Source organism: Martes martes (assembly GCF_963455335.1).
Source record: "Martes martes genome assembly, chromosome: 17".
In the NCBI taxonomy this organism is placed as follows: Eukaryota; Metazoa; Chordata; class Mammalia; order Carnivora; family Mustelidae; genus Martes; species Martes martes.
Genome location: NC_137905.1, coordinates 51,534,479 through 51,561,169, shown reverse-complemented (window position 1 = coordinate 51,561,169; position 26,691 = coordinate 51,534,479). Strand labels below are relative to the sequence as shown.

At 40.5% G+C, this 26,691-nt stretch overlaps 1 protein-coding gene across 1 annotated transcript in view; it reads left to right on the top strand.

Moving 5' to 3' along the window:
* Positions 1–8,345: 8,345 nt before the first annotated feature.
* The window catches only part of LOC308358388 (orphan sodium- and chloride-dependent neurotransmitter transporter NTT5-like), a gene marked incomplete at both ends in the record, with an annotated part of 36,140 nt that continues 17,794 nt past the window's right edge, over positions 8,346–26,691 (top strand). Inside the window, 9 exon segments of the mRNA XM_080828572.1 lie at positions 8,346–8,356; positions 15,133–15,234; positions 16,979–17,205; positions 17,208–17,483; positions 17,855–18,012; positions 18,207–18,333; positions 18,543–18,715; positions 19,142–19,252; positions 19,415–19,656. Coding sequence (XP_080684698.1) covers positions 8,346–8,356; positions 15,133–15,234; positions 16,979–17,205; positions 17,208–17,483; positions 17,855–18,012; positions 18,207–18,333; positions 18,543–18,715; positions 19,142–19,252; positions 19,415–19,656 — 1,427 coding nt within the window.

The following is a 26,691-nucleotide window of genomic DNA, read 5'->3' as shown; positions in this document are numbered from 1 at the left end:
AGGTGCCCCGAGAAGGCTTTTGATAAGGAATTCGACTTATTTAATAGACCTAGGACTATACGGATTTCCCATTTCATTTGATTTCAGTTTTGTTAAGTTGTATTTTTAAGAAATTTTCCCCATTTCATCAAAGTTGATAAGTTTATTGGCATGAATTTGTCATATTTTCTTATTCTTCAAATATCTGTAGCATATATAGTAATAACCCCACTTTTATTTCTGATATTGGTGATTTTACATATCTTTTTGTCTTAATCTGTCTAGGGGTTTACCAGTTTTGTGATCATTTCAAAGAATCAGCTTTGGCCTCTTTACTTTTTGCTGTTTTCCTGAGTCCTACTTCATAATTTCTGATTTTATGTTTATGTTTTCCTTTCTTCTATTTTGGATTTATTTTGTTTTTGTGTTTTTTTTTAAGATTTTATTTATTCATTTGACAGAGATCACAAGCAGGCAGAGAAGCAGGCAGAGAGAGAGAGGAAGCAGGCTCCCTGCTGAGCAGAGAGCCCAATGCGGGGCCTGATCCCAGGACGCTGGGATCATGACCTGAGCCGAAAGCAGAGGCCTTAACCCACTGAGCCACCCAGGCGCCCCTGGATTTATTTTGTTCTTGAAAGCTTTTTGTATGACATTGATTCGAAACTCTTCTTTTCTAATAACAGCATGTAAAGCTATAAAATTCTCTCTAAAATTGCTTTTGCTGCATCCCACAAATTTTGATATTTTGTAGTTTTGTTATCCTTCATTTAAAAATATTTTATAATTTGTGATTTAGTCTTTGACCTATGAGTTGTTTAATAATATATTCTTTAATTTCCAAGTATCTGGAATTTTCTTACACATCTTATTGTTACTGATTTGAAATTTACTTAAATCGCAGTCAGAGAACAGACTCTCTAATTTCAGCCCTTGTAAACTGATTGGTACTTGTTTTATGATCTAGCCTGTGGCACTGATGAAGTATGTATTCTGGGGTTTTGGGGTTATATAAATGTCAAGTAGGGCAAGGTTGAAGATAGTTTTTGGATCTTCTTTATCTTTACTGATATTTTGGTCTTCTTTTTTCCCATCGATCACTGAGAAAGAGTTTTAACTTTTACCATGATGGTGGGATCAGTTTATTTTTCCTTTAATCTTTGTAAATTTTTACTTCATGTATTTTGAGATTTGTTATGTTTGTATACATTTGTAAATATTGGCTTCATGATGAATGGACCTTTTTTATCATTAGTGAATATCTTTCTCTGTATCTGGTAATACTCTTTACCTCAAAGCCCATTTTATATTACATTAATAAGGCCACTACAGACTTCTTACGCTTAATTTGCAAAATAGATCTTTTTCTATTAAGTTAATTTCATTTATCTGTGCAGAATTAAGGTGCATCTCTCCAGAGGCTTATAATTGGGTCTCTTTTATTCATCCTGACAATCTTTGCCTTTTAACTGGAATGCTTAAATAGAAAACATTTCATGTAATTATTGATATGATTGGATTTGGGTCTCCAGTTTTTGTTTTGTTTTCTGTTAATTTTTTTGATTCCAGTTCTCTTATCTTTTTTTTGGATAGCTTGAATAATTTTTAGTATCCATTTTAATTTATTGTCTTGGTAGCTATAACTCTTTTCAACATTTAGCAGTTTTTCTAAGGATTGCAATTCGTATTATTAACTTTTTATAGTTTATTTAGTATTTTATCAATTCATATAAAAATGTAGACATTTTACAACCGTGTAAGTCCAGTATTTATACCACCTGCTGCTTTTAATAAGTTTCGTTAAAACCTACAACTTATAATTTTTATTTTAATATTCATGTTTTAGAGAAATTAAGACAATAGTTTTTTGACAATATAGTTTTTTTTTTTTTACAATATAGTTTTTTGTATTCACCCACATATGTACCATTTCCTACTCTTTGTTCCTAAAGATCCAAGTTTCCCTCTGATGTCATTTCCGTCAGTCTCAAGAACTTCTTTCTTCATCATTTTTTTGTAAGGTGGGTCTTCTGGTGATGAATTCTCTTTGTTTTTCTTTATTGGCATAAGTTTTTATTTTATCCTGTTTTCTTGAAGGATATTTCTGTTGGTTATAGAATTTCTGCTTTTCTTTGCTTTAAAGAAGATACTCATCTCTTGGCCTTTGTAATTTTTTTCTTTTAATTAATTATTTTTATTAACATATAATGTATTATTTGCCCAGGGGTACAGGTCTGTGAATCGCCAGGCTTACACACTTCACAGCACTCACCATATCACATACCCTCCCCAAAGTCAATTGGCCTTTGTAATTTCTGTTGACAAGTATGCAGTATTTGGTCTTGTTCCCCAGTATGTAATCTGTTCTTTTTCTCTTCTGCTTTCAAGATTTTTCTCTTTATCTTTGCTAGTTCTTTCATTGATACCTTTTTTCTGTTACAGGAGCTGATCAACGATCTGACATCATATTTAGTTGTTATATCTCCTTAGTCTTTTCTGCTCTGTGAGTTTTTTAGTGTTTCCTTGTTTTTCTCGACTTTCAAAGTTTAGATGGGCGCTGATCAGATAATTGGCAGAGTCCCTCAATTTGGGTTTGTCTCATGTTTTGTCATAATTAGACTGGAGTTAAGGGTATTGGAAAAATACCACAGAAGTAAGTCAGTGATAAGGTCAGTGCCCTTATCACATCACATTAGACTGAGATTCTCTCTCTTCCTCTGCCCCTTCCCCTGTTCTCTCTTTCAAATAAATAAATATTTATTATTTTATATGTATTTATTTGAGAGAGAGAGAGAGCACGAACAAGTAGGGGGAGGGGCAGAGGGAAGAGGAACAAGCAGACTCTGCACTGGGTGCAGAGCCCATTGTGGGGCTCAATCCCCTGACCTGAGCCGAAATCAAGAGTTGGATGCTTAACCGACCAAGCTACTCAGGCCCCCACTAAATAGATCTTTAAAAAAAATTTTTTTTTAAAGATTTTATTTACTTATTTGAGAGAGAGAGCCAGTGAGCACAGGAGTGGGGGCAGGAGCAGGGGCTGAGGGAGAGGGAGATACAGGCTCCACACTGAGTAGGGAGCCCTGACTCGGGGCTCTATCCCAGGACCCTGAGATCACTACCCGAGCTGAAGGCAGACACTTAATCAACTGAGCCACCCAGGGGCCCTGTCAATAAACAAATAAACCATAAAAAAAAAGACTCATGATATCTACATGACATCACTGGTAATCTTAACACTGATCACTTAGGAATTGTTTGCCTTGTTTCTCTACTGTATGCTTTGCAGGAAGTTTTCCCCTTTTTATATATATATCACAGGTTTTCAAGCTTTATAGTATAATGATTAGAACTGATGTTTAATGTAACTGTTTGGACTGAGTCAAGGGAAGAGACTGGAAACAGAGGTCCAGTTACTATGGCTATTGTAGTAGTTCAGGTGAGAGATGACAGTCATCTGAACTTACAGTGGCAATGGCAGTGATGCATGGAACTGGCAATGGAAGGATGCATTCAAGCATTTCTGGGCAAATGGGTGGCTTATGGTAGCCTTAAAAGAAACAGGGCAAGTCAAAACCATAGTGAAATACTGCTTTACACCCATGATGATGACTATAATAAAAAATTCAGATAGTAAGTGTTATTGAGAATATGGAGAAATTAGAATACTTGTATACTACTGGTGAGGTTAGAAAATGGTGCAGCCACTTTGAAAAACAGTTTGTCAGTTCCTCAAAAAATTAAACTTAAAAAATTTTTTTAAAAAAGATTTTATTTATTTATTTGACAGAGAAAGATCACATGTAGTCAGAGAGGCAGGCGGGGGGTGGGGGGCGGGGAAGCAGGCTCCCTGCTGAGCAGAGAGCCTGATGTGGGGCTTGATCCCAGGACCCTGAGATCATGATCTGAGCCAAAGGCAGAGGCTTAACACACTGAGCCACCCAGGTGCCCCAAATTAAACATTTTTATCATTTGACACCGCAATTCCATTCCTAGGTACATACCCAATAGAAATGAAAACATACATACACAGAAAAACATACATGAATGTTCATAATAACATTATTCATTATAGCCAAATAGTGGAGACCACCTAACGGTCCACCAACTGATGAATGGATGAACAACATTTGGTTTAGTGGAATATTATTTGGCCGCAAAAAGGGATGAACTATTGATACATGCTACAGTATAAATAAACTTTGAAAATATGCTAAGTGAAAAAAGCCAATCACAAAAGACCACATATTACATGATTCCATTTATATGAAATGTACAAAATAGGCCTATCTGTAGAGGCAGAAAGTAGATTAGTAGTAGTGGTTGCTTAGGGCTTGGGGGTAAGCAGTGGTCCTGGAGGGATTAGGCCATGATGAGCAGATGGTGCAGAATTTCTTTTTTGGGGTGATAAAGATGTTCTGAAATTGTGATGGTGGTTGCCCAACTCTGTGAATATACTAAAGGCCCTTGAATTGTACAGTTGAAATAGGTATATTGGATATATGATCTGTATCTCAGTAAGATTATTACCAAAAAATCAGGGACCATATGGCAGGGGAGCTACACTAGTTCAAACCGCACTTGTTCAAATTGAAGTGCTGGTAGGACATCCAGGTACAGATGTTGTGCAGCTGAGAAGTGAGTTGGGACTAGACATATGGTACTATAAATCATTAACAGAAAGTATTCATTCAACAGAAAGCAAGATAATCTATTCATTTGGTCCAATTTACTAAACGTGGTAGCTCAGTGGAGGGTTTCAAGCAGGCACTTTTAATATTTAATCACACTGAGTTTGCAGTGTAACTGAGGACTGATCCCTTCTGTGGCATTTAAGACAATAGTAATAGTATGTTATTGGTGCTAGCTGATGTCCCTCCTAAATTTCAGTTGAATTTCAGTTTAAACGACTTCAATAGGAATTGTTGTCACTTCCTAAAATAGAAACCTTTTCAATAAGTGGCTATGCCAGTATCCCTTGAGTAGTTTGCAGAGTATCTGGGGATGATGAAAGTTGAAATTTAAGGTTATATTAATTTAAAATAAATTATTTTGGTATAATTTACAATCTAAGTGTATTTAGAATTAGTTTACCTCCTCACTGAAGGTAATGAGTCAAGCCATAAAACCTAACTGGCTATACAGTTCATCACAGCTATTATGTATCACCCTCTGTCTACACTTGCCACATCCCTCCCTATCAACCCCCAAAGATTACTTTGGGGTAAACAGAAATTCCTCAGTAAGGAAAATGACTGTCGAAAGGGAGAAAAGAGTTAATGATTCCAGTAACTTTTAATGATCATGTATCCCTTGTTTAGCGTTAATAAATGCTTAGTTTTAAAATCCCCTGAATGAGATACTTCTTAAATTACAGAAGATGTTGGGCTCTGTTTGCTCTTTTAATTCATCAGAATATATGTATTTTTTTTAAAGATTTTATTTATTTATTTGACAGAGAGAGATCACAAGTAGGCAGAGAGGCAGGCAGAGAGGGGAGGGGGAAGCAGGCTCCCTGCCGAGCAGAGAGTCCAACGCAGGGCTCAATCCCAGGACCCTGGGATCATGACCTGAGGTGAAGGCAGAGGCTTTAACCCACTGAGCCACCCAGGCACCCCAATCAGAATATATATATTTTTAAAGTAGGCTCCACACTCAGCATAGAGCCCAAAACAGAGCTCGAACTCACGACTGTAAGATCAAGGTGTGAACTGAGATCAAGAGTAGCACACTCAACCGACTTAGCCACCCAGGCGGCCTTTATCAAAATCCTTTCTTGTAGGAAGTGTCAAAAAAGTAATTAATATGGCATACCGCGAGATAGCTAGTAAATCTTTAATACAATTGACCCAAGGTTTCATTTGGTATGTCTAAGACCTGAACTTATGGCTCTGAAATTCCAAGTTTGAACTTGATTATATGCCTAAACGAATAGGCATTGACCAATAACAATGACCAGTAGGCAATGACTATGACCAATAGTATGTACCACTTAATTATTATTAATAAAACAGAAAACCAAACTCAGAGTTTGGTTTGTTCTTATATCTAGTCTGACCATATACGGGGGAAAGGATTCTTTTTATTTTTTATGTTGTTTTATTTGACAGAGATCACAAGTAGGCAGAGGCAGGCAGAGAGATTGGGGGAAGCATGCTTCCTGCTGTGCAGAGAGCCTAATGCGGGGCTCAATCCCAGGACACTGGGATCATGACCTGAACCGAAGGCTTAGGCTTAACCCACTGAGCCACCCAGGCACACTCCCCCGCTTTTTCTTTTTTAATTTATTTATTTGACAGAGATCACAAGTAGGCAGAGAGGCAGGCAGAGAGAGAGGGGAAAGGATTCTTTATGAGAGAACTTACATGAGAACTATCAATACATCTGGGGGCACCTGGGTGGCTCAGTGGGTTAAAGCCTCTGCCTTCGGCTCAGGTCATGATCCCAGGGTCCTGGGATCGAGCCCCACATCGGGCTCTCTGCTCAGCGGGGAGCCTGCTTCCTCCTCTCTCTCTGCCTTCTTGTGATCTCTGTCTGTCAAATAAATAAATAAAATTTTAAAAAAAGCTGCTGACTGAGATATCTAAAATTAGGTAAATGAAATTGTCAAAAAGCAAATTGGGGCATCTGGGTGGCTCAGTTGTTAAGCATCTGTCTTCGGCTCAGGTCATAATCCCAGGGTCCTGGGATCGAGCCCCGTATCGGGCACCCTGCTTGGCAGGTGACCTGCTTCTCCCTCTCCTACTCCCCCTGCTTGTGTTCCCTCTCTCGCTGTCTCTCTCTCTGTCAAATAAGTAAATAAAATCTTAAAAAAAGAGCAAATTAAATATTAGAAACTATAGAACTCTCTCCCTCAAAAATCAGGATCCTTTTAAAATAGTTTTCAACATAGCTCATTGACAATCAAGATCAGTCATATTGTACCACCCCCAGAGGAAAAAGCTGAGAGAACTCATGGGTAATTTTCAGTTTCACTGTAAAGTTCAAGATCAAAAGGATGGCTGGTTATCTTTTTAAACTGGACATAAGACACACACATGACAGTTGCTTTGGCTGTTATTCCAACTAATTCCGTGATTCAAGAGATTTCTTCATCCTGGGGCTCTATCAATTCAGCGTTTCTCCTTTTTCCCAGTGGGTGTATCTTTCCCAAACTCCAGTGGACCAGCTGATGAACTGAGCTGGAGTGCTGGCGTTGATGCAGGGCATGAGCAACTCCATCACATCCGCCATGATTGTGATGGAAGCTGTAGCTGGTTTGAGTAGGGTTTTAAAAATACTATATTTGTTGCTAGTAAGTTTAGTAGACAGTCCCTAAATGATTTCTATTAGTATTTTTCTGTGCTTACCACCAGGACATTTATGTCCTAATTATTATTTTGCTTGATAGCTTAGTTGACTTTGTGATTTTTTTCTTTTTTCTTTCTTTTTTCTTTCTTTTTAGGAAGAGTGCATGTACATTAAGATCCAAATGTTTCTTTCTTTTTGTCTTTGGATAAGACAGATTAGTTCTACATTGCTTCTGGTCTAAAATTGGTGTGGCATTACATTTCTTTCTGCACTGCTGTTGATCATCTGATTCTTGGTGTAGAATTAGCTCTTCACAGATCTTAAGCTTGAAGGCTTGCTAACTGGATTTATATTACTGTCGAGTAATTTAGGTGCCTGATGGAGAGGAGGGGGGAGTGGGACCATGACTAGACTTAACTCTTCATCTCTATAATGTTTCCCAATTTTTTTTCCCTTTTAACTAAAAATATTGTGCCAGAGACTGGTTTCTTTACCTAATTTTTTCTTCATCTCTGAACACTGTGGTTCAAATTAATGCTCTCTCCTAATGCTGTAGCAGCACAGTTTGTCTCAGGGAGAGACTTACTATCTCTTTCACTTTTTCTTTGGAGTGGCTCATGTATCTTTGCACCTTCTGGGAAACAGCTTCTGGAAGCTGTTGGTTAACTGGAGCAGAAAGGCTCTGTTTTATTTCTCCCACAAGCTGCCTGGAAAATTATAACTTACTTCTTAAAACATTGAACAACTTTAGGAAGGATCGATGTGAATTAATTCCTTAGTGACTACAGTTTGGTTCTATCTATTGCATATATAGCAGAATTTTCTCCACTTTTGACATGAAGATGGAAACTATTTTTAGAAATGATGCAGATATCCCCATTTTAAAAAAAGATTTTATTTATTTGAGAGAAAGAGAGCATGAGCAGGGGGAGGGGCAGAGGCAGAAGCAGACCCCTGCCTGACTCCGGGCTCCATCCCAGGACCCTAGGATTATGACCTGAGGTGAAGGCAGATGCCTAACTAACTCAGCCACCCAGGCACCCCCAATATTTTGAAATCATTTACTTGTTTTTCAGGGGGGCATGGGGAGATGGTGGGTAAGTGTGGACACTGGTGTTCATGTAACCAGGTCTCATAGAAGGCACTTCTTTTGTTTTGATGGTAAATGGTAGGATTGGCAGGGAGCTTGCCAGTATTTTTCTTTTTTCCCATATGTAAGACTTTATTTTTTAAGGGCAGTATTAGTTTCACAGCAAAACTGAGAGGCAGGCACAGAGAGTTCTGATACACTCCCTGTGCCTACACGTGGATAACCTCCCCCATTAGGAACCTCCCCCCATCAGAGTGGTACTTTTGTTACAGTTGATGGAGCTACATTGGCCCATTATAATCACTCAAAGTCCATCATTTACATTAGAGCTCATGCTTGGTGTTGTTCATTCTGTGTGTTCAGACAAATGCACAATGACATGTATCTACCGTAATATTATCATACAGAGCTTTTCACTGCCCTAAAAATCCTCTGGGCTCCACCTGTTCATCCCTCCCTCAGAAACCCCTGGAAATTACTGATCTTTTTACTGTCTCTGTATTTTTTCCTTTTCCAGAATGTCATATAGTTGGAACCACACAGTATTTAGCGTTTATGGGTTGGGCTTATTTCACTTAGTAATATGCATTTAAGGTTCCTCTATTTATCTTCAGGCTTGATAGCTCACTTCTCTGTAGTGCGGAATATTATTCCACTTGGTTGTACCACAGTGTATTTATCCAACATGATGAAGGACATCTTGGTTGCTTCCAGGTTTTGGCAATTATGTATAAAGCTGCTATATATTCATGTGCAGGCTTTTGAGTGGGCATTAGTTTCAGCTTTCTAGGATAAATACCAAGGAGCACAATTTCTGGACCATATGGTAAGAATATGTTTAGTTTTGTAAGAGACTGCCAGACTGTCTTCCAGAGTAGCTATACCATTTTGCATTTCCACCAGCAATGAATGAGAGTTCCTTTTGCTTCACATCTTTGTCAGTGTTTGGTGTTATTAGTGTTTTGGGTTTGGTAATTCTGATAGGTGTATAGTGCTATCTCGTTTGAGTTTGCATATTTCCCTGATGACATATGATGTGTGGAGCATCTTTTCATACTGCTATCTGAATATCTTCTTTGGTGAGGTATCTATTAAGATCTTTGGCCCGTTTTTAATCAGGTTGTTTTCTTACTGCTGAGTTTTAAGAGTTCTTTACACATTTTGGATAACACTCCTTTATCAGATGTATCTTTTCCAAATATTTTCTTAGTATGGGACTTATCTTCTCATTCTTTTGATAGAATTTTTCACAGAGCAGGATTTTAGTTTCAAGGAAGTCTGGCTTCCATATCAAGACATATCAGTTCTTTTGATTTCTCTACATAGATGATCATAACATCTGTGAATAAAGACAGTTTCACTTTTTCCTTCCAAATATATATGCCTTTTATTTCATTTTCCTGTTTTACTGCATTAGCTAGGACTTGCAGAATCATGTTGAAAAGCAGTGGTGAGAGCAGACATCCTTGGCTTCTTCCTGCTCTTAGTGGGAAAGTTCCTAGTTTCTCACCATTAAGAATGACATCAGCGGGGTGCGTGGGTGGCTCAGTGGGTTAAGCCCCTGCCTTCAGCTCAGGTCATGATCTCAGGGTCCTGGGATCAAGCCCCGTATCGGGCTCTCTGCTCAGCGGGGAGTCTGCTTTTCTCCCTCTTCTCTCCCTCTGCCCTGTCTCTCCCGCCCCTGCACTTGCACAGGTTTGTTCTTGCCTCCTCTTTCAAAATAAATAAATAAAATCTTAAAAAAAAGGAATGACGGGGCACCTGGGTTGCTCAGCAGGTTAAGCCTCTGCCTTCAGTTCAGGTTGTGGTCCCAGGGTCCTGGGATCGAGCCCTGCATCGGGCTCTCTGCTCCGAGGACGGCCTGCCTCCTCCTCTCTCTCTGCCTGCCTCTCTGCCTACATGTGATCTCTCTCTGTCAAATAAATAAATAAAATCTTTCAAAAAAAAAAAAAAGGAATGACATTAGCTGTAGGTTTTTTGTAGGTATTCTTTATCAAGTTGAGGGAGTTGCCCCTCTATTCTTAGTTTACTGATAGTTTTTATTGTGTTAGATTTTGTCAAAAATTTTTTTTTTGGATCTTTGATACAACTGTGATTTTTCATTTTTAGCTTGTTCTGATGGATTACATTAATTGATTTTTGAATGTTGAACCAGCCTTTCATATTTGGGATAAATCCCACTGATCTTGGTCATGTTGTGTAATACTTTTTATATGTTGTTGGATTGGATTTGTTAATATTTTGTTGAGGATTTTTGCTTCTGTGTTCATGAGAGATAATTGATCAGTAGTTTCCTTTTCCTGTAATGTCTTTATCAGGTTTTGGTATTGGGCTAACTCTTGTCTCATAGGATAAAGTAGGAGGTGTTCCCTCTGCTTCTATCCTCTGCAAGAGATTATAGAGAATTGGTGTAATTTTTTCCTTAAATATTTGATAGAATTCACCAGTGAATGCATCTGAGCCTGGTGCTTTCTGTTTTGGGAGGTCAGTAATTGTTATTTTTTAGAAGGTTATTAATTATTTTTTTCAATTTCTTTAATAGAGACAGGCCTATTCATAATTCTTCTTGTGTGAGTTTCAGAAGATTTTATCTTTCAAGGAATTGCTCCATTTCATCTAAATTATCAAATTTATGGACATAGAGTTGTTCATGGTATTCCTTTATTATCTTTTCTTATGTATTTATTTATTTATAAAAAATTTTATTTATTTAATTGACAGAGCAAGAACAAGCAGGGAGAGTGGCAGGCAGAGGGAGAGAGAGAAGCAAGCTTCCCTCGATTCCAGGACCCTGGAATCCTGACCTGAGTCAAAGGCAGACGCTTAACCCACTGAGCCACCCATGCACCCCTTTATTATCCTTTCAGTGTCCATTATGGAGACTTTGTGGGGATTTATAGTGATGTCCCCTCTTTCATTCTGATATTGATAATTTGTGTCCTTTTTCTTTTTTCTGAGCCTGAGTGTAGACTTATCAATTCTATTGATCTTTTCAAAGAACCAAGCTTTTGATTTTAATGATTTTCTTTATTGACTTTCTGTCTTCACTTTTTGCTCTAATTCTTGTTATTTCTTTTCTTCTGGGTTTAGTTTTCCATTTTTCAAGTTTCCTAAAGTAGTAACTTAGATTATTGATTTTAGAGCTTTTTTGAAAAATAATATATATATATATATATTCAGTGCCATAAATTTCCTTCTAGGCATTGCTGTTGTTGCATCCCACAAATTTTGGTAAATCTTGTTTCATTTTCACTTAGTTAAAAATATTTACAGATTTCTCATGAGATTTCTTCTTTGACCCATGTATTATTTAGAAGTGGTTTTTTGGGTTGGTTTTGTTTTTTTAAAGATTTTAAAATTTATTTGACAGAGAGTGAGAGGGAACAGAAACAGGGGGGAGGAGCAGAGGGAGAAGTAGGCTCCCCACTGAGCAGGGAGCCCAATGTAGGCTCAATCTAAGTACCCTGGGATCACGACGTGAGCTGAAGGCGGATGTTAACGACGGAGCCACCCAAGCGCCCCTAGAAGTGAGTTGTTTAATTTCCATATATTTTGGGATTTTCCAGTTATCTTTCTGTTAGATTTCTAGTTTAATTCAATTGTGGACTGGCTCAGACTTTGTATGACTTTTTTTTTTTTTTTTTTTAAGATTTTATTTATTTATTTGTTAGAGAGAGTGAGCACAGGCAGACAGAGGCAGAGGGAGAAGCAGGCTCCCTGCTGAGCAAGGAGCCCGATGCGGGACTCGATCCCAGGACCCTGGGATCATGACCTGAGCCGAAGGCAGCCGCTTAACCAACTGAGCCACCCAGGCGTCCCTTTGTATGACTTTTTGTTTTTTGAGTTTGTTAAGGTGTTTTATGGCCCAGGATGTAGTCTTGGGAAAGATGTGTATTCTGCTGTTACTGGATGAAATAGTCTGCAGGTGTCAGTTATATTCAGTTGATTGATGGTGTTGTTGAATTCCACTCCATCCTTAGTGATTTTCTGCCTGGTGATGTTCAGTCTTCGTTGTCTTTGCTTTTTAATTTTGAAGGTTTCTGTTGAGATACCTCAAACTCAGTGATATCTTCCTCAGTGATTCTTTCCATGTCCAGTCTGCTAGTAAGCCCATCAAAGGTATTCTTCGTTTTTGTTACAGTTTTTTTTTAAAAATATCTTTCAGGGCTTTTTGTTTTTTTCTCAGGATTTCCATCTCTGTTTGCATTGCCCATCTGTTCTTGCATGCTGTCTACTTTATCTGTTAGAGCCCTTAGCACATTAATCCTAGTTCTTTCCAATTTCCAGTCTGATATTTCCAGCATTCGTGCCGTGTCTGGTTCTTATGCTCACTCTGTCCCTTCAAATTACGGTTTTTTCCTCTTTTGGTTTGTCTTGTAAGTTTTTCTTGAGAGCTGGACGTGATGTATTGGGTAAGGGAACTGCTGTAAACAGGCCTTTAGTAATGTGGTGGTATTAAGGGGGGCAAGTGTTCCATAGTACGTCTCAGTCTTGTTAAGAACAGAGGGCCCTGGAGTGTTTCAGTGTGGTTCCTGGAGCATGAAGGGATTTTTATCTGATAATGCTGTGAAAAACTGGTCAAGCTCCTGGAGGTAACAAAAATGTGCTCCATCCTTATGACTGGGTCTCCCTGAAGTTTTTAACTCTCAGATTGTCTACACTGAGCCTCCAGCAATTTGTTAGTTACAATTGAGCTTTTCCTTCTCTGGCACTGGTTCCATGGTGGTTTTTCCTCCTGAGTATGTCTGTTCTGATAAGTCTTGGATTTGCCGTCTGTCCGTCTTGAGGGCAGTGGTTTGCCCCTACCTCCTTTAGGGATCCAAGAAGAGTTGTTGATTTTTCAGTCTGTTCAGCTTTTTACTTATTAGGATGGAGTGATGACTTCCAAGCTCCTAGCATGTGAACTGGAAACTGGAAGTCCAACCCAGCTGTTTTTCAAGTTCCAGTATTAACTTCTTATTTTCACATAGGTTCAGACTTACAATTGTAATTTTAATCTTGGCAGTTCTTCCATCTCTCCTTTTCTTCACAACTTTGTCATTCTTAATGAATACAAGTTTAGTGAATGCAGGTTATTTTATAGAATGTCCCTCAATTTGTGTTGTCTTATGATTAGATTCTGGTTGTACACTTTTTGCAGGAATATTACTGAAACGATGTTGTTCTTTTCCGTGCATGGTATCAGGAGATAAATGGTATCAGTAGACTTTCATTACTTGGCTTAGGTAGTGTCTAACATGATAAAGGTTCTATTTTTCTGTTTTTTTTTTTTGGAGGAGAATATGTTAATTAATACTGGGCAATTATTTATCCCCACCAAACTTTCTTGTGTTAGCAACCATTGATGATTCTTGCTTGAATTAGTTACTATCAATGGCTTCCAAATAATGACTTTCTAATTCCATCGTCATCTCATATATTTATTAGCTTGTATTTTGCTGTGAGGCAGAAATTTTCCTTTTGCTTATTTATATCACTATGGATTCATGGATTCCTGTTCTGTAGATTCTCATCTGTTTCTGTTTTTATGTATGTATGTATGTATGTATGTATGTATGTTACTTATGTAGAGAGAGTGGGCACACAAGTGAGTGGAGGGAGGGGCAGAAGGAGAGGGACAAAATCTCAAGCAGACTCCACACTGAGTGTGGTGGAGCCCATACCAGGCTCAATCCGTCCCCCGCCCCCAACCCTGAGATCATGACCTGAGATGAAATCAAGAGTCAGTTGTTTAACTGAATGATCCACCCAGGTGCCCCATATTGTTATTTATTTTGATGCTTTAATTGTCCCATATATGGGTGAAAGGAGCTCCTTCAATCCAACTTCTGTGTCTAGTATTATTTTTTTTGTTTTTAATTTTTACCTATCAATACATATTTTTTGATTTTTTTGAAGTTAATACTTCTTTCAGACAATTGAATAAAATAAAATCAGAGAGAAAGATATAAAAATACCTGTATCCTGTTATCGTCTGTGTATTGACATATTGTCTTTCAGCTTTTGCTTTCATTACACTTTTCTTTAAACAAATATCTATATTTTTAAGTTTTTATTAAATTCTAGTTAGTTAACATAGAGTGTAATATTAGTTTCAGTAGTAGAATTTAGTGACTCATCCCTTACATACAACACCCAGTGCTCATCATAGCAGGTGCCTCCTTAATACCCATCACCCATTTAGCCCATCCCCCCCAGCCACCTACCTTCAGCATCACTCAGTTTGTTCTCTATAGATAAGAGGCTCTTTTATGGTTTGCCTCTATTTTTCCCTAAATGTTCATCTGTTTTGTTTCATAAAGTCCACATATGAGTGAAATTGTTTTTTCATATGAGTGAAATTATGTGGTATTTGTCTTTTCTGACTGACTTCGCTTAGCATAATAAACTTTGGCTCCATCCACGTCGTTGCAAGTGGCAAGATTTCATTCTTTTTGATGCCTGAGCAATATATATACACACAACAGAATATTACTCATTGCATTTTTAAATGTAGTAGAGTTGGAACTAAAGACAGAAGATTTGCATCTCAGTTTTGTTTTTTTTTTTTAACTTGTCATTTAATTAGAAGCATTTCTTGAGCTACTAAGAACTCTTTCAAAACAGTATGTCTCATAACTGATTATCTCTGTGACCCAGATGCACCAGCGCTGCCCTGATGCTTGCCTGTTGCCTCTGCTTTTGGATGGCATGTTCCTTCACCGTCTGGAAGAAAACTCCAGTTCCCTCTCTCTTCCCCTCTTCCACATCCTCTTTGTTTTTTTTTTTTTCTTTTTCAGCACACCCCTTGTCCATTCTCTTGTAGAGCATTTGGGGAGCCAGCAAAAGGTCAAAGTGGCAGAAGCACAGAGAGCAGAGAGGAGAGTGACCCCAGATATGAGGTAGAGCGCTGTCCTCTTGCTGGGGATAGAGCAGTTGGTGGTGGGGTGGAGGGCGGAGATAGACAATGACTAGATGCGAAATCAGTAGATAATCACACCAGGGGGTAGAAAATGAAAGGGAGTAGAATGGAGAGAATATTGGGGGTGGGTAACCACTATTTTATTTTTTAATTTTGTTTTTATTTTTATTTTATTTTAAAGATTTATTTATTTGAGAGAGAGAGAGAGCACAAGTAGGGGAAGGGGCAGAGGGAGAAGGAGAGAGAGAAGCAGACTCGCCGCTGAGCACAGAGCCCAGTGCGGGGCTGGATTCCAGGGCCTGAAGATCATGACCTGGGCCGAAGTCAGAAGCTTAACCAACTTAGCCACCCAGATGCCCTGGTGGCTGCTATTATAGATAGGCAGGCAGGGAAGACATCTCTGGGGAGGTGATATTTGAGCAAAGACCTGGTGGTTTATAGATGAGAAAATTCGGAGAGGTGAAGCAACCTTCCTAAAGTTACAAGGAAGATGTTGTATTAAATTTCTTTCTTTCTTTTTTTTTAAAGATTTTATTTTTTTTTTTTTAGGATTTTATTTATTTATTTGGCAGAGAGAGATCACAAGTAGACAAAGAGGCAGGCAGAGAGAGAGGAGGAAGCAGGTTCCCCCTGAGCAGAGAGCCCGACGTGGGGCTCAATCCCAGGACCCTGGGATCATGACCTGAGCCGAAGGTAGAGGCTTTAACCCACTGAGCCGCCCAGGCGCCCCAAAGATTTTATTTTTTAAAGTAACCTCTACACCCAGTGCTCAAACTCACGACCCCAAGATGAAGAGTCACATGCTCTTCTGACTGAGCCAGCGGGGGGACCCTGTTTCTTATTTTCTTTCCTTCTCTTATTTGACAGAGAGAGACACAGCGAGAGAGCGAACATAAGCAGGGGGACTGGGAGAGGGAGAATCAGCTTCCTGCTGAGCAGGGAGCCCAGTGCAGGCTCAGAGAACCCTGGGATCCTGACCTGAGCAGAAGGCAGACACTTAATGACTGAATCATCCAGGCGCCCCTCTTTCTTTATTTTGTTAAGTTTTTTTTTTTTTTTTTTTTTTTTTTTGTTTTTTTTTTTTTTTTACTAATGTAATCTTTACATCCAGCATAGGGCTTAAACTCACAACCCCGAGATTAAGAGTCACACGCTCTTCTGACTGAGCAAGCTAGATGCCCTTAACTTTGTTTCTTGATTCAAAAGCCCACTATAAAGGGTACTTCCCTCTGTAGGGAGTATACCTCAGTGTTTCCAGAAGTGCTTTGAGTACAATTCCCAGTTGTTCGCTTGGCTATCTCTACCTTATCCCTTGCACCAAAACATTTCTAAGAGGCGAAACTTACAAAGATTTTATTTATTTATTTATTTATTTGTCAGAGAGAGAGAGAGAGAGAGAGAGAGAGCACGTGCACGCGCGAGCGAGCACAGGTGGGCAGAGTGGCAGGCAGAGGCAAAGAGAGAAGCAGGCTCCCTGCCAAGCAAGGAGCCTGATGCCGGACTCAATCCCAGGACATTGGGATCATGACCCAAGCCGAACGCAGCCACTTAACTGACTGAGCCACGCAGGTGTCCCAAAGAGGTGAAACTTATTTATGAGATTGTGTGCTTTGAATTTCAGTGGTGGTAGGATCAGAAAGGTTTGCTTTAAGGATGTGCTGAGGATTGTTTTGGAAGTTCTTTCTTAACTCTGAAATCTAAATCTAGGTTTTGGTGTCCTTAAGGTCTACTCAAGAAGGTGAGTACTCCTTTGAAAAAGCTGGAGCTGCTCCAGAGAGTCTGCCTGAAATGAAGACAGAGGCCCAGGCTTCAAAATCTTTGCTGACAAACGCCTTATCTGCTGAGACAGAGCTTTCTGAGGCTTCCCTCGGAAGCCAGACTTGGGAAGATAGGAGCACAGCTAACTGGCCTCCGATGGTCTGGGTTTCAAAATCCCAGGATTTGGAGGCCAGGCAAAGGCTCTTGCCTGGGAGATTCAGGCTGGTGAGGGCCAGCACAGAGCCAGCCAATGCAAGCCAGTCAATGGACTGGAGGTGGAAGCTACCCAGGCCCTGAACCAGAAACCCTTACGTGAGAAGGTGCAAGTTGCAGAGAAGGAAAAGCGTGAGGTCCTCTTTACCCGTCCATGCTGGTCCAGTAAGGTTGAGTACATCCTGACTCAGGTGGGCTACTCCATGAAGATAAGCAGTCACTGGCGTTTTTTCCTCCTGTGGCTTCACAATGGAGGTTGTAAGTCTGGGGACCAGGAATCATGGATCCACAGGGGGCTTTAAACTCTAAGGACTGTGGGATTTGTAGAGGCTGGAAGGTTGGCGCTATGAGAATAGGAGTCAGGTGCCTGAACACCTAGGATCATGAGAGCGGGAGAGGCGCAAGTTATCAGAATATGAGGCTGGGGGTGGAAACTAGGCATCTGGGTCTTCCAGGAACGGAAGGTGACCCAAGGGACACCTGGGATTGTAAGGGATGTGGAAACAGTTGAGCCCTGACGCGGCCCTGAGGGAGGTCACTGGTGGGGAATGTGTTTTCCCAGACCCCAAGGAAGTCCAGGCACTGAAGAGCCGGATGGTTCTCAGAGCCCCTTCTGACCCCCTGCACAGGCAGTTTTCTCATCATCTACATCCTCATGCTGTTCTTGGTCGGGGTTCCTCTTCTGTTCCTGGAGATGGTAGCTGGCCAGAAGACACGTCGGGGCAACATTGGTGCATGGAAGGTCAACAGCCCCTGGATTGGTGGTGTGGGGTACAGCAGCTTCATGGTAAGGAGTCCTGGGCTGCCCAGGCCTACCCTTTATGCCCCTCTCCCACCCCAACAGTTCCTTGTCCTGGGAGGGGTCCCATGACTTCACTTCCATGGGTTGAGTCCCTTCAAGTCCCCAGTCCTCTGTCAAATCCCTTCCTTTTGCTTCTCCTAATCCTTCCCCCTGCCAGCCACCTCCTCCTTGGCCCCCAGGTGTGCTTCATCACCGGCTTGTACTTGAATGTGGTCAATGCCTGGACCCTCCTCTACTTGGGCCAGTCCTTCCACTCTCCAGTTCCATGGGAAAAGTGTCCCTTATTGGAGAACTCCAGTGACTTTGGTGAGGAGGAAGCGAAAGAGGAGGAGAAGGGGAAAGCAGCTGGAGGGGAATTTGGAAGAGGAGAAAGGAGTGAGTAGGGTTAGAGAAGAGGAAAAAGTAGAAAAAGAAGAAAGGGAGGGGTAAGGAGTAGCGGGAAGTGGGAGGAGGGCTAAGGAAGAGGGGAGGGGTCGCCCTGTCTAGCAGGCATGTCTAAGGCCAGGTCCCCTCAGATCCCGAATGTGTTCGGACGTCACCCTCCCTGTACTGGTACCGGCTGATCTTGAAGGCCTCAGACAGAATTGAGGATGGTGGCTCACCAGTCTTCAGTCTGAACCTGCCCTTATTGGTGTCCTGGTGTCTTGTTGGTGCTTTCATGATTAATGGGCTCAAGTCTACAGGAAAGGTAAGTCTTGGATGCCTTCAACCTCCTCCAACGTTGTTCTCACTGATCTCCCAATGTCTCATTCCTTCTGGTCTTTGGCTCCCACTAGCCCTTGACTGTTGCTGAAAATTTTCTTCTAACTCTTCATTTCTGACTCACCCTAAAAAAAAAAAAGGATTTATTTATTTTAGAGAGAAAGAGAACACATGAGTGAGGGGAGGGGCAGAGGGAAAGAGAGAGAATCCTTAGACTCCCCACTGAGGGTCGAACCAGATATGGGGCTTGATCCTAGGTCCCTGAGATCATGGCCTGAGCTGAAGCCAAGAGTCACATGCTTAAGCACTTAACTGACTGAGCCAGCCAGGCACCCCCAATTCAGCACTTTTGACTGACAGTTGGTGGACCCCATTGGTACATGGTTGGTGATATGCCCCATTCTCAATTCAGGTAATGTGTGTCCTAGTGCCAGCCCCCTATTTCGTCATCCTCTGTTTCCTCTTCCGGAGTCTACTGCTGGAAGGGGCAGCTTTTGGCTTTCAGCATTTGTTGCTTGCCAAGGTAACGTAAGTCTCCCTCATTCCCCTACCAGGCCTTAGGAGACACCTACTGTCTTTTGTTAGGGCATCTTTTCCCCATTACTTACCCGTGTCCTTCCCCCCATTTCTGTTAAGATTCTCCTCTCCTTTGACATTTCTCCTTATATTGTCTTCTCCTTTTTAGATCTCAGCTATGTACAACGTGAGTGTGTGGTATCAAGCAGGAAATCAAGTCTTGTTTGCCTTGGGTCTAGGCTTTGGTCCTGTTGTCTCCTTATCCTCGCATGTGCACCCATCCATCAGCTGTCTCAGTGATGCCTTTCTTGTGGCTCTGGTCAACCTGTTCTCCATGCTACTGGTCACTTCTTTTGCCTTCTGTATCGTGGGCTACTGGGCTACAGTCATCACGCACCACTGCAATGAGAAGTAAGGCCAGCCCCTTAGGGAGGGTCCCATCCCCAGGAAACTACAAAACTCACAGACTCTAACTTTCAAGGTGTTGCAAGACTCCCATTCACACTCGACAACTCCAGATGCACTTGCAAGCCTCTACTGTCCCCTGGAGCAAAGAACAGACACAGTAGAATCCCTCTCACGTATTTTCTTGCTCTGAGCCCTTTCTGGCCCTAGAAATCTTTAAACCCGGAGATTGCTACTATCCACTTCAGATTGCCAACCACAAAGATAGGTTAAAAGTGGCAAACATTTGGGGTGCCTTGGTGGCTCAGTGGGTTAAGCCTCTGCCTTCGGCTCAGGTCAAGATCTCAGGGTCCTGGGATCGAGCCCCGCATCGGGCTCTCTGCTTATCGGGGAGCCTGCTTCCCCCTCTCTCTCCGCCTGCCTCTCTGCCTATTTGTGACCTCACTTTCTGTCAAATAAATAAAAAAAATCTTAAAAAAATAAAGTGGCAATCATTCAAGATCTGGAGAACTTTCCATTTCCTGAATGCCCTCACTTGTAACTTTCATCTCCTAAATTTAGAGATTTTTGTCAATCTATCATCCTTAAGTCCCAAAGAGACTCTCAGAACTAGAATCTTTATGGTCTGCTTACCCCTGTTTTTCATTCTTTAGGCATTAATTTCAAAAACACCTATTGGACATTTAGAAAGTATTCTTTGTGTACCACAGAGATGTGGACAGGTGAATCAGACCATAGTTCTTGTCTTCATTGAGTTTTCAGTTTTTGAGGGGAGGGGGCAGGGGAATTACATAATTGGACAGTTGTAAACTCATGGCAACTAATAGCAGGGATGTTGAGGAAGACTGAAGACGGAGCCATTAATTCTAATGGGGCCAATCAGAGAGAGACTCCCAGAGGCGGCACACCTAAGGCGAAATTTTCCTGGTAATCCTAACCTGTGTAGATAACCACCATTTTCTTCTAGAATACACCTGGGCATATACATGTGCATATGTATGAGAGTTCTCTTAGGGTGTATACTCAGGAATGGGATTGCAGGGTAGAGGGTCCACACCTTCAGTTTTACTGTATGTTGTCTCATTACCAAAGTGGTTTATGATGTGTGAGGATTCCGTGTATTCTACTTTCTGCACATTTGATTAGACTTGGTTAGACTTTTTGCCAGTCTGGTGGAGGTATAATGGCACTTTTCAATGTTCAAAAACATTTTATTATGACATATTGCATATATACAGAAGCACACATAAAAAAAAGTGCAGCATAAATAACTATAAAATAAATACCCTCCATGTTACGGACTAGAATGACCCTAGAAGCTCGCTATGTATCTCTGATTATAACCTCTTTCCTCCCAACTACTATCCTGGCTTTTATGATAATTAGTTCTTTGTTTTTCGATATATTTTATTATCTATGTATGATATCTAAGCAATATAGTTTTAACTTTTTTTAAAAAAAGATTTTATTTATTTGAGAGCGAGACAGAGATAGCTATAGAGAGCATGAGCCAGGGAGGAGAGGGAGAAGCAGGCTCCCCACTGCAAAGAGCCCATTGTGGAACTTGGTTCCAGGACCCTGGGATCATGACCTGAGCCGAAGCCATTGGCTTAAGTGACTGAGCCACCCAGCTGCCCCTCTGAGCAATATAGTTTAATTTGTACTTCTGTGGGGCTTGAACTCATGACCCTGAGATTGAGCATTGCAGGCACTACTGACTGAGCCAGCCGGGTGCCCCTACAATATAGCTTTTTTTTTAAAAAAGATTTTATTTATTTGACAGAGAGAGATCACAGTAGACAGAGAGGCAGGCAGAGAGAGAGAGAGAGGGAAGCAGGCTCCCTGCTGAGCAGAGAGCCCGATGCGGGACTCGATCCCAGGGCCCTGAGATCATGACCTGAGCCGAAGGCAGTGGCTTAACCTGCTGAGCCACCCAGGCGCCCCGATATAGCTTTTTTTTAAAGTAACTTTTTTCTTTTTCTTTTTTAAAAATTTTATTTATTTAAATAATCTCTACACCCAACGTAGGGCTCAAACTCAAGACCCTGAGATCAAGAGTTACAGGTTCTTCTGAGTCAGCCAGGTGCCCCTATAAAATAATATAGTTTAGTGTGTCCATTTATGTAGTTTAATTTTTTCATTTATATGTACATTCTCTTGGTATTCTTTTGTGTTTTTTTTCTTTCATTCAACATATGTTTGTAAAATTCATGTTGTGTGTAGCTCTAGTCTGCCTTTAATGCTATAGAATGTTTAGTATATTAACATGTCACAATTTATTTATCCATTTTACTGTGGAACATTTGGAGTCTTTCTAGTTTTTGGCTATTAGAACAGTTCTGCTCTAAACATTTGTTTTTAAAGATTTTATTTATTTATTTATTTATTTGACAGACAGAGATCACAAGTAGGCAGAGAGAGAGAGGGGGAAGCAGGCTCCCCGCTGAGCAGAGAGCCCGACTCAGGGCTTGATCCCAGAGTCCTGAGATCATGACCTGAGCTAAAGGCAGAGGCTTAACCCACTGAGCCACCCAGGCGCCCCTGCTCTAAACATTCTTACACATGTTGCTCATGTCCTACGTGTGTGCACGTTTGTCTAGGGTATACGTCAGTGGGTGAGACTGTTGATGCAGTTAGTTATTACTGTGTAACAGAGCATTCCAAAAGTAACTGGCTGAACCCAAGAACAATTTCTGATTTCTTATGATTTTGTCGATTGGCTGGAAAATTCTTCTGTTGGGCTTGCACAGGTTACCTCACAGTCCTGCATGTAGCCGGGCCCAGCTGGCACTGCTCTGCTCTGTTACGTGCGGGTGTTGGCTGGCGCACCCAGTGCTCCAGTCAGCTGGCGGGTCTGCAGGGGCTGCTCTCTTCCAGGAGACCTCTCCATGCGGTTAGCTTGGGCTTCCTCACGTGACGATTCACGAACACAGATGGAATCCGTAAAGTGTCGAAAACCAAAGCATGGGAATGCTCCTGTTGTCGCTGCTGCCACAGTGCTTTACCAGAGGAAGTCCCAAAGCCACCTCAGGTTCGCAGGGTGGAAAAATAGACTTTACCTCTTGATGGGAGGAGCTGCAAGATACTACAGCCGTGTTTCTACTGCATGTATCTGTAGCTTCACTAGATCCTGCCAAGTTACTTTCCATAGTATTTTTAGGATTGTAGTGATCTCTTTTTCCTCTTTTTCTGTCGCTGTTTCTGTCTGTCTGTCTCTCTCTCTCTCTCTCTCTCTCTCACACACACACACATGCATAATCTCCATGGTAGAATGCACAGCAAATAGTTAAAGATTTCTTAGCTCATACCATTGCAAAAACAAACATACTAATCCCAGGGTTCAGTATTTGTTGACAACTTTTGTCTTTGTCCTGAATTTTATAATCAAAATACTGTATTCAAAAATCACTTGGGTTAGTTCTTTTTCTTACATTCAATATGATTGGTACTCACCTGAAATACAGTTACGTTCATTTATTTCTGTTTGTATGGAATTTTAATATCTCTCCACACTTTTATTTTAGTGTTAAACATTAACATGGTTTCAAAAGACAAAATTATACAAAAGGATACTCAGAGAAGTATCAGTCCTCCACCATCACTTCAACCCAGTTCCTGTCCATCCCCTGTAGGTAACCAGTCTCATTCTTTTTTGGTTTATCCTTCTTGTGTTTGTAGAAATAAGGAGAAAGATGTATATTTTCTTATTTAGCCTTCTTTCTTACAGGGTAGGTAGCCTTTTCCTTTTTCATTTAATAATATATTCTGGGAATCACTCTTCCATATTCATTCCTTTCTTAGATGTTCTGCCTTAGGCCTGGTGGTAGTGCCTGCCATTCTCTGTATCTGTGGTTCCTCCGTGTTTTACAGTTCTCATCCCCCTTAGTAGGTGAGCCCTTGTTATAGTTAATAATTGGGTACCGCAGGGCACCTGGGTGGATCAGTCGGCTAAGAGTCCAGTTCTTGATCTCGGTTCAGGTCGTGATCTCAGGGTTGTGAGTTCAAGCCCTGCACTGGGCTCCCTGCGGGACATGGAGCCTACTTAAAAAAAAAAAAAATTGGATGGGGCACCTGGGTGGCTCAGTGGGTTAAAGTTTCTTCCTTCAGCTCAGGTCATGCTCTCAGGGTCCTGGGATCGAGCCCTGTAAGGGGCTCTCTGCTCAGCAGGGAGCCGGTCCCCACCCCATCCCCCGCCAGTCTCCCTGCCTACTTGTGATCTCTGTCTGTCAAATACATAAATTAAAAAAAAAAATTGGATGCCTTAAAAATTCAAACCATTTTTTCTTTGAAAAGATACACTCATTAAAATAATGAAAATGCATGTCCCAAAATTGGAGAAATGTATATATCTGTACATTTATATTCAGAATACATAAAGAACTCCTAAAACTCACTTAGAAAACAACCCAACAAAAGTGCACACTTAACTTTCTACAGTTTACTTAGAATTTTTATTTTACACTCTAAGTGGAGTATAAAACCTTTCCACCCCACATGGCCCTTTGTCCTCCAACCCTTTGTGATATAGTTGCCATATGTACTACATTAACTTATATAAGTTAATATTATAACTTATATTAACTACATTAACTTGAAGACCCCATCAAACAATCTTAAAACTTTTGCTTCCGATTAACATATGTTTTCTTTCAACTGACACATATTCTAAAACTTAAAGGTAGGAAAATATTCTATTATTTTTATCTAGAAACCTAGCATTTTTGTTGGTCTTTCTTCATTTCTGAAGTTTGAATTTTCCCTCCTGTATAATTTTTATTCCATCTGAAACCTTCAACTTTTTTTTTTTATATTGGCAGTGAATGTTTGGAGTTTCCTTCATCTTAAAATGCCTTAATTTACGTTCATTCTTTTTTTTTTTAATTTAAATTCAATTAGCCAACATAGTACATCATTAGTTTCAGATGTTGAGTTCAGTAATTCATCAGTTGCATGTAACACCCAGTGCTCATCATATGACCTGCCCTCTCTAATTTACCTACATTCTTGAAGGATATTTTCTTTGGATAAAGAATTGTAGGTTGACCGTCCATTTCCTTCAGCACTTAAGAAATGTACTGTTCCTGCTGGACTCCTTTTTTTTTTTTTTTTAAAGATTTTATTTATTTCTTTGTCAGAGCATGAGCTATAAGCAGAGGGAGAGGGAGAAGCAGGTCTGAATCTTTGTGTGTGCCAAGAGTTTTATTTATTTATTTTTTAATTGTATCTGGCACATTGTAGATGTGGTGTGGAGACTCTGGATTTTGTTATGTTTCTCAAATGTGTATTGGTTTTGTTGTAGTTGTTTTACTAAGCAGGCAGTTAACTTGATGAAACTCTAAGTGGAAACTTTCTTCCCTGTCGTATGTACCAACTGAAATTTTATTTCAGCATTTTTATCTTCCATTGGACAGCTTGGAGTTATTTAGAGGTCAGCTGGAGATTAGGACAAAGCTTATACGGAGAATTTGGGGCTCCCTTTCTGGCTCTCTTCTTCCCATGGTCTGCAAACTTTCATTGTGACTGTTAGGCATTCACTTGTTGGTGTGGAGGTAATCTGTCTTTTCCTCAAGCACGTTTTAAGATTGCTGCTCTTTATTTAGTTTTCTGCAATTTCATTATAATCTCAAGGGGAATTCTTCAGTTTTGCTTGGGATTCTTTTGGCTCCTTGTATCTGTGAATTACTGTTTTTCACTACTTCTGAAAATTTTCCACTTTTACTTGTTCACATATTACCTCTGCCTCATTGTCCATCTTATCCCATTTGTCAGATTTTCCCATCATACCATCCAGCTCTCTTGAACTCTCATATTTTCCATCTACGTTTTCTGTACCCTGGCCCCAGTCAATTACTGATCTGTTTTGTATCACTATGGATTATATATTTCTTTTCTAGAGTAAATGGATTCATAGTGCATTCTTATATCTGACTTACTTTACTTAGCATAATATATTTGTCTTTTTTCATCTATATTGTTGGAGAGGGGCGCCTGGGTGGCTGAGTGGGTTAAAGCCTCTGCCTTCGGCTCAGGTCATGATCCCAGGGTCCTGGCATTGAGCCCCGCATGGGGTTCTCTGCTCAGCGGGGAGCCTGCTTCTCCCTCTCTCTCTGCCTGCCTCTCTGCCTACTTGTGATTTCTGTCTGTCAAATAAATAATAAATAAAGTCTTTTAAAAAAATATATATATATATATAATTGGAGGTGTTTTGGTTTGTCTCTTTTTATTGCTGAGTAACTATTCTGTTTTATGAATATACCACAATTATGTTTAATCATTTTCCTGTTTATGGGCATTTGAGTTGGTTCTGATTTGGGGCTGTGATGAGTTGAAATGCTGGGGGCATTCATGTATAAGACTTTGTGTGAATACATTTTCATTTCCTTTGGGTGAATACTTAGGAGAGGGTGATATGGTTACTGTATGTTTAACTTCATAAGAAAACTGCTAAATTGTTTTAAAAGTTGTTTTTACCAATTTTACATTTAGTAGCAAGGTATGGGAGTTCCAGTGGCTCCACAACCTTGCCAATACTTGATAACATCAGTTTTTTAAATTGTATCCATTCTAGTAGATGTGTACAGTGCTGTGTCATTGTGATTTTAACTGCATTTCCCTAATGACTAATTATGTTGGCCGTCTTTTTTTTTTTTAAGATTTTATTTATTTATTTATTTGACACAGAGAGAGAGAGAGAGAGAGAGAGAGAGATCACAAGTAGGCAGACCAGCAGGCAGAGAGAGAGGGGGAAGCAGGCTCCCCGCTGAGCAGAGAGCCCGAAGTGGGGCTCAATCCCAGGACCCTGAGATCATGACCTGAGCCGAAGGCAGAGGTTTAACCCACTGAGCCACCCAGGTGCCCCGATCTTGGCTGTCTTTTAAAGTGCTGTTGGCATTTTACATTTCTTCTGGCCTCTCTTTTCAAATCTACTGCCTATTTTCATAAACTTCAAAAGAAACCCCATTAGCTATCATGTCCATTATTCTCCTCTGAGCCCCTGGAAACCAGTAATCTACTTTCTGTCTCTATGGATTTGCCTATTCT